This window comes from Hemiscyllium ocellatum, chromosome 11 (assembly GCF_020745735.1).
Source record: "Hemiscyllium ocellatum isolate sHemOce1 chromosome 11, sHemOce1.pat.X.cur, whole genome shotgun sequence".
In the NCBI taxonomy this organism is placed as follows: domain Eukaryota; kingdom Metazoa; phylum Chordata; class Chondrichthyes; order Orectolobiformes; family Hemiscylliidae; genus Hemiscyllium; species Hemiscyllium ocellatum.
Genome location: NC_083411.1, coordinates 66,663,158 through 66,680,441, shown reverse-complemented (window position 1 = coordinate 66,680,441; position 17,284 = coordinate 66,663,158). Strand labels below are relative to the sequence as shown.

Sequence of the window (17,284 nt, the reverse complement as noted above, 5' to 3'; positions counted from 1 at the left end):
AAACAGCGGATAAATTAAATAAATAGAAATCAAAATCCACTTGCTGTCAGAATAATTGAGCGATAAATAGTGTTCATGATTATCTATTTGCAAATGCTGCAGTATCTATAGACTGAATACAAAATTCCAGCCATCATTATTAAGACACTGTCAGCTTCACAAAGGTGGTGTTGCCCAGTCTGCCTATTTGTATTCACTGGGAACAGTGAATGTTTCTGTCCGTACTCTGTAGACTGAATCACCTCAAAAATTTATTTCAAGGAACATTACATTGAAGGAGCCTTTAATGACGTGCCAAGCATTTACTTACTACCAGTCACAATCCCTGGCACTTAAACTACCTACTGGAAGAATGTAGTAACAGCATGGAAGTCACCCACTCAATTGTTATATTCCAAATACGATAATCTGACTGGTTCAGGATACAATCAGTTACTTTCCAATGTTCACTCCCATGTAGATTTCAGATGTAGACAATGTTCTTTCATTTCCATTTCCCACTTCCAGATACTTGCAGCACCAAATCTCATTGACATGGAATAGATAAGGACAAGCGTCATCCAGAGTGGCCCTTTCTATTGCCCTGATACCGCAAGATGTGGGTCAGTATTTGCTTTGTAGGTCAATGAGGCATTTCACCTAAAATTCTTAGACCTGAATCAGTTCCAAGATTTCAGAAAGAAGGAGGCATGAAGGAGGAATTCTATTGCATTCCAATCCCTATCACCATTCCTCATTAATTTCTGACCTCTTTTCCATCATAGCTGATGCCTGACCCTCTTTTCTGTTAATGGGAGGATGATAATGACCTTAAACTGACTCTTTGAATTCATCACAAGCTTTGTTAAAAATTTGCAAGAATTGAATTAAGGACTCAAAAGTGATACATTGATTTTAAACTGATGATGACAAGCTAACAAAGTAATTGTGCTGAGGCACGAATCGATTCAAATAAAAATACTAATGAGACTCAATCATTCATATTGCTGTCTTTACCTCAGCATCAGCCAGTCTGGAGAAGTCTGACTGGCTTCCGATGTAGAATTCAATTCCTTTAGAAGCTCCCTCCAGGGTCATCCCTCGGATTAGAAGTATGGTCAGAACCATGTAAGGGAATGTCGCAGTGAAATAAACCATCTGAGCATGGAGTGAAGCTTATTAGATTTTCCTGTATTACTGGTACAACAGAAGAAAATAAAATCTCAAAACAGTAAGAGGCCATGCGGCCCCACCATGCAGTAAGATTCTGGCTGATCAGGTGTTAACCATACATTTCCTTTCCTGCCTGATTGCCCTGACACTTGCCCTCTCCAGAACCTTTGACTCTCTTGTACGTCAATAATTTGTCAAACCCTGCCTTGAATATATTTAATGAACGAACCTCTACTGCTTTCGGAGGAAGAGTATTTGGAAGATTAAAAACACTCTGATAGAAAAGATTCCTCTTCATCTCTACCTCATTCGGTGACACCTTATTTTATAATTGTGCTCCCTGTTCGAGATTCTCTGAGAAGATAAAGCTTTCTAAGACCATTCAGAATCTTTGAAGATCATTTCTTGATGTCCTAAATTCCTGTGAGTACAGGCTCAAACTTATATTGTAATAAAATATTTTCAAAGGAATTAATTCAGGGAAGTTCACTGAACTTTCTCCAAAACAAATACACCCCTAATTAAGGAGATCTAAACAGTAGCTGTTGTACCTTTGTAGCAAGATTTGTCTACTTTTATACCTCATTCCCCTTGGAATAAAGACAATATTATCCAACCATATGGCAAACTACATGGATTCTCATCAATGCATGGAAGGGAGCAGGTGACAAACTGAAGAGGAATAGTGACATGAAGGATATACGCAGGGATCGCATTTTCATCTAGTTCACAGGGTTTGCGTCTTGAGACTTTGTTTTGTGATACCTTGATATAATGTGCCTATTTAAAGAGTGCTAAACCTATAGACATAATAACAGGAATTACACAATGAAAATAACCAATTGAAGGTAATTCTTACCCAAGAAACTCACCTCCTCACTGGGCAGGTACATAAAAGACACAGCAATTTGTTGCTGACATCGAGGTGGACCTTGTCAGATTTTTCACCTGATTCTGCATTAAATCTCACCATAGCATAGGCTGCTCATGTCCCTTAGAGTTTCCACCCATAGTAACTGCTGCTTTTTCCTTCAACATTAATAACTACTAAAGGCACATTAGACTGGAATGTCACATGTTTTGATATCTTCGAACAGTCTTAAAATTACATTTGCTCTTTGGTTTGGAAACTATCCAACAATAGAACGGGGATGAAGGTCAGAGCTTTATTAGTTAACCTCTGTTGTCCTCAACCCTATCACAGAATCTTCTTTTTGTTTACTGACCCATATTCCCCACGTTCATTGTCTTAAGAAACCTTTTAAACTGCTATTTATCTCTCTCGGTCAGATGAAAGTCCATGGAAGTGAAAGATTAGCTCGGTTTGTCTTGACAGGTGCTTCATAAGCTGTTGAGCATTACCAGCATTTTATTGTTTTCACCTAATGATTGTTTCTCAGGTCTCAGTCCCATCCTCATGTCAGATAAATCTCATTTCATAAAACTCTAACCCTAATCTGCTCAATCCCTTCCCTCAGTCCTGCATAGCCTTCCACTGCAATTAGAATTCCCCCAAAGTTCCTGTATCAGTGAGTAAACTCCTAGAATGAGGGACACATTGCAGTGGTTTGGGGAAGTTGCTGTTCTTTCCCCCAGGAAAAAAGTTTTCAGATCTCTCTCAGGCCTGAAGTGTTGATGGATTCTGAATCTCCCATTTCCCAGAGACACTGTTAACATCACCTGGGAGATAAACCAGACACTTTATGATTTCTTTTTATAATTTCTAGTTTCACTGTTACTGAAATCTGCACTTTGTCATTAGTTTTAACTCTGTTTATCACCAATCATTTACCTTTCCTGAAGATTTGATTCCTTTTGATAATGCTGCCCCAACTATTAGCCAGGCAAGAAGCAGACAGAGGGCTAAATACCAGATTACCTCCCCAGTCTCATCCATTGAACTGGAACGGCGTAAAACTACTTTACTACAGAAAATATGAACAAAAACATGTAGTAAGTTAGGACACTCTTCATTGCACACATGTTTTTAGACATAGTGCATCAGTGTATTTGTCAAACATAGAGTTGTGTAATATCTAAATTAATTTTTGTTTTATAGAAGCTTTGATTCTTGCACTCAGAAATAATTTTGAAGTTTGATATTCTGTATGACATTTGCTTCTACGTTTATTGATATTTTTCAGTGTAAAGCTTTGTTCAAACAAGTTGATGAGATTCCCTGCAGCTGATTTGATGTGAAAGAGTTTCTGACAATGTTTCACTGACTGCTTCACATTGCACTGTGAAACCTACCCGGTTTAGTCACTATGTCTTCCAATGAATCCAGCTAAACATGATATCTGCCTCCAGACAGTTAACCTAAATCCAGTTCTCAGGACTGTATGTTAAAGGAATAATTTATCACAAATAAAAACAGAGAAAGGAACATCAGTCACAGATTATTCTAACCATTACATGTTTAGGAATTCTGGTCATGAGTATTTTCCTTGATGAGCAAGAAAACAAAGAAAAATTATTGCTTTATAAATATTGTCAAAGTTACAATGCTTAGAAACCAGAGGGATGTTAAACAGTAAAAGTTTCCTTCCCATGATGTTATTTTGTAATGTACAATGTAAATAATACCTCAATCAAAATGAAACAACTTCTCTCTCATTAAACACATATAAACAAACTAACCATCCCAAGAGGAATTACTGGTCCAGCTGTGCAAGTTATCAGTGCAGCTATCTGCAGCATTGTACTTACTCCCAGTATTGCTCGCTCGGGCCCTGGTGAGGAATGGACATTTCTGATCCATTTGGACAAGATTCATTGTTTGCCTGCAGCCATGTTGTATTAACGATTTCAAAACATCCATCATTCAGAGTGAGATTGCAGAGTGGGTCTGGAAAATGTGTTTCAGTATTATACGTCAATTTTCCATTCCATTTCAATATAACCAGGGTCACTGTTTCACTTTTATTGAACCAGTTAATCCTTTTGATTACATGGGTAAGGTTATGCATGGATAAGAATGGAGATCTATGACCCCTCAAGAGGGGTCTCTTGGTTCTAGATTGGTCAAAAGAATCAACGAATATGGTCTGTTCAAAAAGCAAGGGTCATTAGTTTATTGAATTAAGGTACCTTGACGCAATTCTATCCAGCAACACAGAGGTTAAAGGTTCTGTGTTCTGTGGTGAAGTTGCGCAGTTACATTTGAAAATTATACATTATTTATTTTTTTTTAAGAGATAGGTCAGCTTTAATTACAAGAAAGACCAATCACAGGTGACATGATTGACACAAGTTAATCCAATGATATTTCCCAGGAAAGGGTTCTTAATTGCAAGAAAAGTACAATTAACTTTTGCAGGAAGTGCACCCATTCTTGCAGGAAGTGCACCCATCTTGCAGGAAGTGCACCCATCTTCAGCTCCTCCAAGACCATGTTAGGGAACTGGAGTTGGAGTTGGCTGAACTTAGGATCATTCGGGAGACAGAGGGGGTCATAGATTGGAGCTTTAGGGAAGTAGTAACTCCAAGGATTGCAGACAAATGGGTGACAGTGAGGGAACTGGGAGGAAGCAGCCAGTGCAGGGATCCCCTGTGGCCGTTCCTCTCAAGAACAAGTATACCATTTTTGATACTTGTGGGGGGATGACTTACCAGGGGTAAGCAATGGGGTTCAGGCTTCTGGCACGGAGCCTGTCCTCGTTGCTCAGAAGGGAAGGATGTAGAAGAGCAGAGCAGTAGTTATTGGAGACTCAATAGTTCAGGGCACAGATAGGCAGTTTTGTGGGGGTGAGAGAGACTCACGATTGATATGTTGCCTCCCAGGTGCAAGTGTACGTGACGTCTCTGATCGTGTTTTCCGGGTCCTTAAGGGGGAGGGGGAGCAGCCCGAAGTTGTGGTCCACATTGGCACCAACGACATAGGTAGGAAGAGTGATGAGGATGTTAGGCAGGCTTTCAGGGAGCTAGGTTGGAAGCTCAGAGTTAGAACAAACAGAGTTTTGTCTCTGGTTTGTTACCCGTGCGACGTGATGGAGAGTCAAGGAATAGGGAGAGAGGACAATTAAATGCATGGCTACAGGGATGGTGCAGGAGGGAGGGATTCCGGTATCTGGATAACTGGGGTTCTTTCTGGGGAAGATGGGACCTCTATAAACAGGATGGTCTACATCTGAACCTGAGGGGCACCAGTATCCGGGGTGGGGGGGGGTGGGAAGGTTTGCTAGTGCTCTTTGTGGGGGGCATGGGAAACTAGACTGTATCTTTAGGGTGCTGGACCTGGAGTGTAGGGAGGTTAGGAACATGGCATCAATCTCGAAGGAGGGTGCCTGTAAACAGGAAAGTGGCTTGAAGTTTGTATACTTCAATGCGAGACATGGGTAGAACAGGGACAGGATTGCCTGTTGCAGGTTCCAGGGTTTAAATGTTTTAGTAGGGTCAGAGGTGGGGGTAAAAGAGGGGGAGGTGTGGCATTGCTTGTCAAGGATAGTATTACAGCTGTGGAAAGGACGATGGATGAAGACTCACCATCTGAGGTAGTTTGGGCTGAGGTTAGAAATAGGAAAGGTGAGGTCACCCTGTTAGGAGTTTTCTACAGGCCTCCTAATAGTCCTAGAGATGTAGAAGAAAGGATTGCGAGGATGATTCAGGAGAAGAGTGAAAGTAATAGGGTGGTTGTTATGGGGGACTTTAACTTTCCAGATATTGACTGGGAAAGCTATAGCTCGAGTACGTTAGATGGATCAGTGTTTGTCCAATGTGTGCAGGAGGGTTTCCTGACACAATATGTAGACAGGCTAACAAGATGTGAGGCCATACTGGATTTGGTTCTGGGTAACGAACCAGGCCAGGTGTTAGAATTGGAGGTAAGTGAGCACTTTGGGAACAGTGACCACAATTCGGTGACTTTTACTCTAATGATGGAGAGGGATAAGTGTGCACTGCAGGGCAAGAGTTATAGCTGGGGGCAGGGAAATTATGATGCAGTGAGGCATGACTTAGGATGCGTGGCTTGGAAAAGTAGGCTTCAAGGGAAGGGCACAATCGATATGTGGAGCTTGTTCAAGGAGCAACTATTGAGTGTCCTTGATAAGTATGTACCTGTCAGGCAGGGAGGAAAGGGTCGTTTGAGGGAGCTGTGGTTTAATAAGGAATTGGAATCCCTTGTTAAAGGGAAGAGGGCGGCCTATGTAAAGATGAGGCGTGAAGGTTCAATTGGGGCAATTGAGAGTTATAAAGGTAGCCAGGAAGGATCTAAAGAGAGGTCCAAAACCCCTATCTCCCAAACCTGCACCTTCATTCATTTGGTTGACACAAGTGCGAATATTATCAGTATGTCTAGTAATGTTTCCGATAAGATCAGTGACCCCCATAATGCATTTTTCTCTAACTATAGCGCAAAATTCACCTTCCTTCACAAGTATGTAATCGGTTTTGTTGGGCAAATAGGCGCAATTCTGAATGCATGTCCCTAATTTCTATTAAGGCAGCATTTGTCTCATTTCCCAAAATCGTGAGTCTGCAAATGAAATGATTATGGTTTTGATGACTAATAATGCCTGAAGACCCTCCTAATGAAAGAACACTAAGAGCTGCATATGCTTGATATGGCCTTTGGATTCTTCCATTCTGCACAGAAGTCAGGAGAAACTGACTGTTTAAAAAGGGGAATTATGATCTTGTTGCCAGGTAATTGGACAGGGAACAGTAGTTGGAAATAATGTTCCTACAGCTACGGCACGAGGAGTATTGATCTATTTAGGACAAGGTAGTTAGATGCCTTATTATAACTGAAAAAAATAATATCCAGGTTTAGTATAGATAGTGGAGGGACCTTCCCAATAAGAAGTGGGCCTACCTTTGTGACTTCCTGGAGTATATGGATAATCCATGATTACCTAATTTGGTCCTGGGTGCTGAGAGTGAAAATCATCTAATCTAATGAGGCGAGTTTCTTGATAAGAAGCATGGTCAACATCCCAAAATCATTCTACCCATCCAATAATTGGGAAAATATTATGCCATTAGGGGTATCGTAGTGAAGGTAGGTGTTGGTACCCTCTCCATATAGAGTTTGAATTCCAGTGGTAACAGGGAGACATTTTTCATTAAGGCATACACATGAGATGTGAGGCCCTTCAGAAAAGCAGTGATGACTAATACATTTAATTACAGCACAGGGAATAATTTTTGGCACTCTTACATAAGTGCATCCCCATCCCTTACCATTGTAGCAATTTGGATAGGATATTGCGGATTTATTGGAGCAAGTCCATAAACAAGTAGCAGGTGGAGATAGATAATAACTAAAAGAGATGTTACTGCTGAAAATGTGTTGCTGGAAAAGCGCAGGTCAGGCAGCATCCAAGGAACAGGAGATTCAATGTTTTGGGTATAAGCCCTTCTTCAGGAATTCTTCAGAAAAGAGATATTACGTCCTGTAACTACTTTAGTACTATTCCATACCTCCATGTTAGGATTTGGAGATAAAAGGGGTCAGGGAGTCTCTTGCTGAAGTAAGGGCATAACAAACTACTTCATCCTCTACAAAAATGTAATTATGGGTTTCTAAAAATAAATTGTTAGTGAAGGATAACATCCCCCCTTTGTCTCTTTTACTATGTGATAATATCTGAAAGGGGACAAGGCTTGCCAGGGATGCCCATAGTATAAATGCAATCAAACTGGCACACAACACTTTTACAGGGTAAAGACCATTTAGACTTGTTCTGTAAATGAATTGTTAATCTTCTTAATGCAGTTGACCACTGCAATAGTCATCCTTGGTAACATTCAGTCTTTCGGCACACAAGGACATCTTCCTGGCATAGTTGGTACACAGTCTCTGTTTGCTCAGGATCGCACAGGTAAACTGTGCCTTCTTGTGCACCAATGCTGGCAATGGCAAGTCCACACAGCAGGTCAAGTTCGATCTTTGTCATCTGCCCCCCTTGCAAGGTTGCAGACCACAGAGTGCCCATTGTAATAAAGTATAAACCATTTACTCTTTGTATATAAGTAAATACAATATACATATAATCAATTAAAGTCGGGGGCAGCAAAAAAGTAACACAAACTAATCTAGTAATGATCACCCGTATTCTGGTTTGAGCATCGAGGGAGTACCCTATTTGAGGCCATAATTTGTGCTCTTCGGCAGGCTAGAAGCCAGAAGAAGAACGTTGAAATAAAAATTCTCAAATTAATCAAACTCAAATAGCCCACTGGTGTAAATATATTGCCCATACTGGCAAAAAGGTCGTCCATTTTAAACTCTGCACTAGAGATTCCCTTCCTATCCATTATTTTCTTACCTTATATGGAAAAACCCAGATGAATTAAGCAAACCTAGTTTTATAAATCTAGCTTTGTTAGGATGTAAAACTCTTTGAAGTTTTGTGACTAAAGTTATCGATCTTACCTAAAATATTATCTAAAATTTAGAATAGTTCTGCAATGTATTGTATTCAATTTAAATAAAAACATACATTAACTTTGTGCCTAATTAAATGACCTGATCTACAAGTGTAGTTGACAGTATTTAGAATGAAGTGCAGAAACCAGATGGTGATTTTGAGCAGAAAAGTTGGTAATGAATATTGGCTGGAGGGCAATGCTGTCCCCAAATTATGGAAACATGACACAAAGCTTTCAAGCCACACTGAATTTTACCTAATATTGAAAAACCCCAGAATTTAGATATTGGTACAGTCTTAAAATTATAAATCATCAATGTTCAGTATTAGGTATGGAAGTGAAGATAATAGCTCAGCACAACACTCCTTCCCTAAACTTACTACAAATATCGGAGGCCACCTGCCTCCCAAACACTTCAAATATCAGGGGCCACCTGCCTCCCTATTACTCCAAATATCGGGGACCACCTCCTCCCTAATTATTTCAAATATCAGGGGCCATCAGGCTCCCGAAATATTTCAAATATCAGGCGCACCTGCCTCCCTAATTACCTCACATCTCGAGGGCCACCTGCCTCCCTAATCACTTCAAATATCGGGGACCAGTTGCCTCCCGAAATCTTGAAATATCTGTGGCCATATGCCTCCCGAATTACTTCAAACATCGGGGGTCACCTGCCTCCCGAATTACTTCAAATATCGGGAGCCAACTGTTGCCCTGAAGACTTCAAGTATCAAGGGGCCATCAGTCTCCTGAAATATTTCAAGTATCAGGGGCCATCAGTCTCCCGAAATATTTCAAATATCAGAGGCCATCTGCCTCCCAAATTAGGGAGCCACCGGCCTCCCTAATTACTGCAAATATCTGGGGCTACCTGACTCCCTAATTACATCAAATATCGGGGACCACCTCCTCCCTAGTTATTTCAAATATCAGGGGCCATCAGCCTCCCGAAATATTTCAAATATCAGGCGCACCTGCCTCCCTAATTACCTGACATCTCAAGGGCCACCTGCCTCCCGAATTACATCAAATACCAAGGTCCAACTGCCTCCCTAATTACGTCAAAGAGCGGGAGCCACCTGCTTCCCTAATTACTTCAAATATCGGGGGCCAGTTGCCTCCCAAAATCTTGAAATATCTGTGGCCATATGCCTCCTGAATTACTTCAAATATCAGGGGACACCTGACTCCCTAATTACATCAAATATCTGGGGCTACCTGACTCCCTAATTACATCAAAATATCAGGGGCCATTGGCCTCCCTATTACTCCAAATATCGGGGACCACCTGCCTCCCTGAAGACTTCAAATATCAGGGGCCATCAGTCTCCTGAAATATTTCAAATATCAGGCGCACCTGCCTCCCTAATTACCTCACATCTCGAGGGCCACCTGCCTCCCTAATTACTTCAAATGTCGGGGACCTCCTGCCTCCCTAATTACATCAAATACCAAGGTCCACCTGCCTCCCTAATTACGTCAAAGAGCGGGAGCCACCTGCTTCCCTAATCACTTCAAATATCGGGGGCCAGTTGCCTCCCGAAATCGTGAAATATCTGTGGCCATATGCCTCCTGAATTACTTCAAATATCAGGGACCACCTGCCTCCATAATTACATCAAATATCGGAGCCTCCAGCCTCCCTAATTACTTTAAATATTCAGGGGCCATCAGCCTCCCGAAATATTTCAAATATCATGGCCCAGCTGCCTCGCTAATTGCTTCAAATATTGGAGACCACCTGCTTCCTTAATTATTTCAAATATCTGGGCCACCTCCCTCCCTAATTACTTCAAATATTAGAGGCCTCCTGCCTCCTTAATTACTTCAAATATTGGGGACCTCCTGCATCCCTAATTTCATCAAATACCGGGGTCCAACTGCCTCCCAAATTACGTCAAATATTGGTATCCACCTGCTTCCCTAATTACTTCAAATATCGGGGCCAGCTGCTTCCTTAATTACTTCAAATATTAGAGTCCACCTGCCTCCCTAATTACATCAAATATTGGGGGCCAGCTGCCTCCCTAAATCTTCAAATATCTGTGGCCATAAGCCTCCCTAACTACTTCAAGTATCAGGGTCCACCTGCATCCCTTATTATTTCAAATATTTGGGGCCACCTGTCTTCATAGAACATCAAATACTGGTGGCCACCTGCCTCCCCAATTACTTCAAACATCGGGGACCACCTGCATCCCTAATTACGTCACATGTCGGGGACCACCTGCATCCCTAATTACTTCAACTATCGGGGACCAACTGCCTCCCTAATTACTTCAAATATCGGGGGACATCTGCCTCCCTAATTATGTCAAACATTGGGGGACATCCGCCTCTCTAACTACATCAAATATCAGGGACCATCTGCCTCTCTAAATTCTTCAAATATTGAGGGACACCTGCCTCCCTAAATATTTCAAATATCAGGGACCATCTGCCTCCCTAAATTCTTCAAATATTGAGGGACACCTGCCTCCCTAAATATTTCAAATATCAGGGACCATCTGCCTCCCTAAATTCTTCAAATATTGAGGGACATCTGCCTCCCTAAATATTTCAAATAACAGGGACCATTTGCCTCCCTAAATTCTGCAAATATCAGGGGCCATCAGCCTCTCTAAATATTTCAAATATCAGAGGCCACCTGCCTCCCTAATAGCTTCAAATATTGGGGACCACCTAGCTCTCTGATTACTACAAATAACGGGGAAAACCTGCCTCCCTAATTACTTCAAATATCAGGGGCCATCAGCCTCTCTAAATATTTCAAATATCAGAGGCCACCTGCCTCCCTAATTACCTCAAATATCGGGGGCCACTTGCCTCCCTATTTATGTCAAACATCGGGGACCACCTGCCTCCCTAATAACTTCAAATATCGAGGGCCACCTGCCTCCCTAATTACTTCAAATATCGGGGATCACCTACCTCTCTGATTACTTCAAATATCTGGGTCCACCTGCCTCCCTAATTACTTCAAATATCGAGGTCCACCTGCCTCCCCAATTTCGTCAAGTATCGGGGGACATCTGCCTCCCTAATTTACTAATTTCCATGTATTAAATCTGTTGAGGCCACCAGCCTCCAAAAACTGGTCAAAATACAAAGATCCAATTTTAAAACCCATGAGTTAACAAAGCTCGAGAATTCAGAGTTCATTACTCCCCTCGGTTCAGCAATTTTGCGGAGACCACTGTTCGTTCATACCGAAGCACCCTCAACCTCAGTTAATCTCTACCCCCTCTTCTTTGTACATTTAAAGGTCCCCAGACCCACCCCTGGCTAAGACCAATCCTTTCGGACTGCATTGGAAAATAAACAGTGAGGGTCATGTCAGACACCATTTGAATGAGAGGAAAACCAAACGCTCTTAAAATACGCACGTCTGGTTGGCTGAATTCCTCAACTCTCAGTTGGGAAAGACAGTTAACTAGTACACTGCTGTTCACTTTCTCTCCTTGCCGAAACATGTCACGGCAACAAAATGAAGATCTATGACCCCTCAAGAGGGACCTCTTGTCTCACAATCGGTCAAAAAAAATCAACAAATATGATTTGTTCAAAAAGCAAGGATCATATGTTTATTGAATTAAGGTACCTTGACACAATTCTATCCAGTAACACAGAGGTTAAAGCTTCTGTGTTCCGTGGTGAAGTTGCACAATTACATTTGAAAATTACACATTATTTGTATGGTTTTTTTAAGAACAAGAAAGACCAATCACATATAATAAGGTGAAATGATTGACAGCAAGTTAATCCAATGATATTTCCTGGGAAAGGGTTTTTAATTACAGGAAAAGTCCAAATCAACTGTAATATGGTGACATGATTGACAACAGGCTAATCCAATGGTCATTCCTTGGAAAAGAAATCTTATTTATGAAAATTCTCATGCCATGTATCAGTTCAAGGTCAGTTCAAATGATCAAATAATGTGTCAGTATTCATTTTATGAAAACTGTACTGACCCCTTTGAATTTCAGCTTAATTCTGTAAATCAGCAGTACAGGTTCATAGGGTTCAATCACCATTCTCAGGCATTTTTATAGTATTCTTTTAAATTGAAAAACCATTTTGTGGTTAGTAAAAATCCACATATACTTTTTGCTTCTAGTAATAGCCTATATTCAAATTTTAGATCCTCAAGAACACAGAGGTACAGTCAGTACACTCACTCTCAGCACAGTCCATCTCTGGTGCTCAATCTGCTTATTCTCTTGTTTGACAAAATGTGTCATCTGAGCAATCATAAACCCAAATTAAAATGTTATAGTGTAAAAAGTTAGTACCAAAAGTATTTGGTAGTAGTTATTGTAGAAAACTTTAAGGATTATAATAGGTTGGAATTTCCAGGAAAGGGAAATCTTATACACCTGGCTACACCAGTCCTGTTTTTTAATGAATGAATGGAGCTCCACATTTCTAAACGGGAGATTCAACTCAGGGTTCTCTCAGAAATGGGAGGCCACATTTCCACTGTGACTGTTCTTTCAGTGCACAGAGCCTGCCAGAGGAAGGCAGAACATGACCCATTTTCACAGCAGGCAGCTGCTAGTTTCTCACATTTTAATGTTCCTGACAGCCACTTTAACAGCTGCGGTCAAATGGTAAGTTCATAAGGTAGATGTGTGTTAGGGTGCAGGGAGGGAAGGGTGCTAGACTGATAGGAGAAAGGTGCCAGCTAAATGGGGTGCATGTGGGTAGGGTGCAGATATGCAAACCACCTTATGTAGATAAGGTGCCGTGTGGATAGGGTGCCAACTGAGTAGAGGTATGGTGCCAAGTGAGTAAGATGCCATGGTACAGGGTAGCTGTTATGAAGTTGAAGGTGTGTGCTGTACCTTTAAGAGAGAGTGAATGCTGTTCTGAATTGAGAGCTTCAAGTACCTGTGCACATGACTAGATGGCAGTCTTAAAGTGCACTGATAATTAAAATATGGCACATTTGGCTATGAAATGAATACTTGAGCTGGTTGCTGTTTTGATAATAATTCAAATTTAACCAATCAGTTTAAATTATGCCCCAGGATAATAAAACCCAATCGAGTTTGAATTTCTTGTTTTGCCAAAATCAAACCAATGAGGGAATCTAATGTTTGGGATATAAAAATGTCAGCATTTTGAAAATGGGAGAAAGGGCAACTGCCATCAAGAGAGACACCCACAAAATTAGGAAACACTCTTTACGAAATGTACCTTTTCACATGAAACATATTCAGAGTGAAAAGAAAGAAGACAACCCAGGAAGACCTTTAGTCAGAAGAAGACAGACACTGAAGACGACAGTTGCTATTTGGTTTTGAAATTAAGTTGATGTAATTTTAATAAGTATCTTATTGGAACAGCATATTGTTGTAGAGTTGGAGGCAGGTAATAAGCAGTTATGAGAAAGTGAGGTTTAGATATATGAATAGTTGTTGTTTAATATTCAATTTTACAGTTAAAAAATAAATTGATGAGGAGAGAAGAGATCCATTGGTAATAGTGAATGGAAGAGTGGGGACACGTTTGATACTGGTAGAGAGCTGGGGGTGATGTCACATCTCGAAGGGAAGTTGGGGGCAGGGTGTCAGGTTAGGACTTGGACACTCTTAGGACTCTGGGGTAGATATGGCTAAGATTATGGTTTGGAATACATCCAGCCATGTAATTGGGCATACATGGTTTTACCAGCTTAACTGCCCATAATATCATATTACTTCTTAGTCAAGTTATCTCCAGTAATGTAGATGAGTTAATGTTTTTATTCTGTTAGTCTTTTTGTTTGTAAGCAATATACCTGAAAATCTGGTGGATTCCAACATAGCATATTTCATAGTCAAGGGACAGCTCAAAGAAGAATTGATTAGTTTTTGGTAAAGATGTTTATCTAGATCCCTGAAATGTTTTAAGGAGCTATTTGTTAACACTGGGAGACAGGAACATGTGTATTTTCCCTTCAGAATATGATAGGTGTTTTTGAACATTGTGGCTCACCTCAGCTGCTATGGTTTATCACAGCTGTGAAGCCATGTGCAGGGTTTTCAGAGCAGATTGTTAATTATTGATTGTACTGAAGCTTTCTTAGTGAGGTGGAGGATTTTCATAAAGAAGATCTCCTTCTCCAGCTTTGGTCAGACACAAAAAGAATGCATTTATATTTAGTTTGTGATGTGTTTGATTTTAAAAATCTTTCAGCTGATTGGTGACTGAAGCAGGATGTTGTTCAATAAGATAAGAGCACATGGCATTTGGGGCACAGTACTGGCATGGATAGAGGATTGGCTGCCTGGCAGAAGATAGAGAGTGATGATAAAGGGGCTTTTTTGGGTATTGCAGACGGTGACTAGTGGAGTTCTGCAGGTATCAATGTAGGGACCTTCACATTATACATTAACAATCTGGATGAAGGAGCTAAGGGCATTGTTGCTAAGTTTACAGATGAGACAAGCTAAGTGAAGGGACAGGTAGTGGTGAGGAAGTGAGGAGGTTATAGAAGGCCTTACAGAGGTTAGGAGAGTGGGCAAAGAAGTGGCAGATGGAATACAATGTGGAAAAGTGTGAGGATGTGCACTTTGGTAGGAAGAATAGAGACATAGACTATTTTCTAAATGGAGAAAGTCTTCAGAAATCTGAAGTACACATGGTCATGAGAGTCTTGGTTCAGGATTCCCTTAAAGTTAACATATAAGTTTCATTGGCAGTTATGAAGGCAAATGCAACATTAGCACTCACTTCAAGAGAGCTAGAATTCAAGAACAGGGATGTACTGCAGAGTCTGTGTAAAGCTTTGGTCAGGCCTCATTTGGAATATTGTGAGCAGTTTTGTGCCCTGTATCTAAGGAAGGATGTGCTGGCATTGGAAGAGATTCAGAGGAGGTTTACAAGAATGATCCTGTGGATGAAGGGCTTATCACATGATGAGCAGTTGAGGACTCTGTGGCTTTTCTTGAGGGTGTATCTCAGTGAAATTTTAAGAATACTGACAGGCCTGGATAGAGTAGATGTGGAGAAGTTGTTTCCATGCATAGGAGAGGCCAGGATCATAGGGCACAGTCTCAGAGTGGAGGGATAACCCTTTTGAACTGAGGTGAGGAGAAATTTCTTCAGCCAGAGAGTGATGAATCTATGGAACTCATTGCTACAGAGGGCTGTGGAGGCCAAGTCATTGGGTGAATTTAAGGCAGAGATAAAATAGTTCTTAATTGGTAAGGTGATCAAGCATTACAGGGAGAAGGCAGAAGAATGAGTTTGAGAAACATATCAGTGATGATCGAATAGTGGAGCATACCTGATGGGACAATTGGCTTAATTCTGCTCCTATATCTTATGGTCTTATGATCTTACGGACATCCATAATTACTCTGAGCCCAGATGAACCACTTTATTGAATGTACTCTTATCAATTCACTTTCAGAAACTAGCAATGTAGACATGAAATTTCAAATAACATAAATCTCAAGGATAAGATGAAGCAACTGTTTTCAAAAATTTCATCTCAAATTTAGCTAAAAAATAACTTCTTTATATCTGAGTAATTTTTGGTACAGATGTAACATTCCAAGCTTTGAAGCAGAAGATATAGAAATTTATCCCTACTTGAGTGAGTCCTAGCCTATAGAGATAAGGAATCCCATCACTAAATTCTGAGGGTGTATAATGGGAAATCCATGACTTCTGGGTGTTGATAGATGTCCCTTACTGTATGATATTAGACAGACTATTATTCTATTCTCTATAATTTAAAAATTAAAATGATGATTTGGTCACAGATTTTGAAATACTAAATGGAACAAACAAGTTAGACAGATATACAGCACAGAAACAGACCTTTCAGTCCAACTCATTCATGCCAACCAGTCTTGTTCCATTAGTCTTGTAAATTAGTCTTGTTCCATTTGCCAACATTGGGCCCATATCCATCTAAACCCTTCCTATTCATAAACCCATTCAGCTGACTTTTAAATGTTCTAATTGTACCAGCCTCCACCACTTCCTCTGAGACTGATTTCTATTCTTGTGGAATATTGGATTATAGAAATGTTCTAAAATTTAGAGAGGTGCTTTTTATTTTGGAATAACGATATGAAGCTCTTCATTGCAAATAATGGGATTGTACGAGGGTCCCTGACTGCATTGTACAGACTGGGACTATGGGTGATCCCTGACTGTATTGTATAGACTGGGACTATGGGTGATCCCTGACTGTATTGTACAGACTGGGACTTTGGGCGATCCCTGACTGTATTGTACAGACTGGGACTGTGGGTGATCTCTGACTGTAATGTACAGGCTGGGACTGTGGGTGATCCCTGACCGTATTGTACAGACTGGGACTGTGGGTGATCTCTGACTCTATGGTACAGACTGGGACTGTAGGTGATCCCTGACTGTGTTGTACAGACTGAAGGTGATTTCCAGGATCACCCACAGTCCCAGTCTGTACAATACTGTCAGAGATCACCCACAATACCAGTCTATTTAAAAGCAGTTTTTCTTTCAAAGTTGAAACATTTTGCCCTCTGCTTCAGAAATTTCAAATGTACTCATCTCAAGATTTCAAATTAAGTCTTGTCAATTCACACAACGTTAACCTTTGATAACAACATGCGACATCATGAGTTAAGTAATGTTAATGTGGGAGATGAGATGAAATTGCAGGAGACTAGACATTTAAATAAATGCAACAAAAACTGTGTGTGTCTTAGAGTCAGACAGTGTAAGAAATACATGTGAGATGATAGATATTTGGAAAAAGTCAGAAAAACAG

The 17,284-nt window shown here is 40.7% G+C and overlaps 1 protein-coding gene across 1 annotated transcript in view; it reads right to left on the bottom strand.

Moving 5' to 3' along the window:
- LOC132820049 (sodium- and chloride-dependent neutral and basic amino acid transporter B(0+)-like) overlaps window positions 1-17,284 on the bottom strand; it is a 53,492-nt gene that overhangs the window by 28,830 nt on the left and 7,378 nt on the right. Inside the window, exons 4-6 of the mRNA XM_060831968.1 lie at window positions 3,862-4,000; window positions 2,945-3,077; window positions 997-1,137 (exon numbers count right to left, since the gene is read on the bottom strand). Of these exons, the coding sequence (XP_060687951.1) occupies window positions 997-1,137; window positions 2,945-3,077; window positions 3,862-4,000 (413 nt within the window). The remainder of the gene's footprint in view (window positions 1-996; window positions 1,138-2,944; window positions 3,078-3,861; window positions 4,001-17,284) is intronic.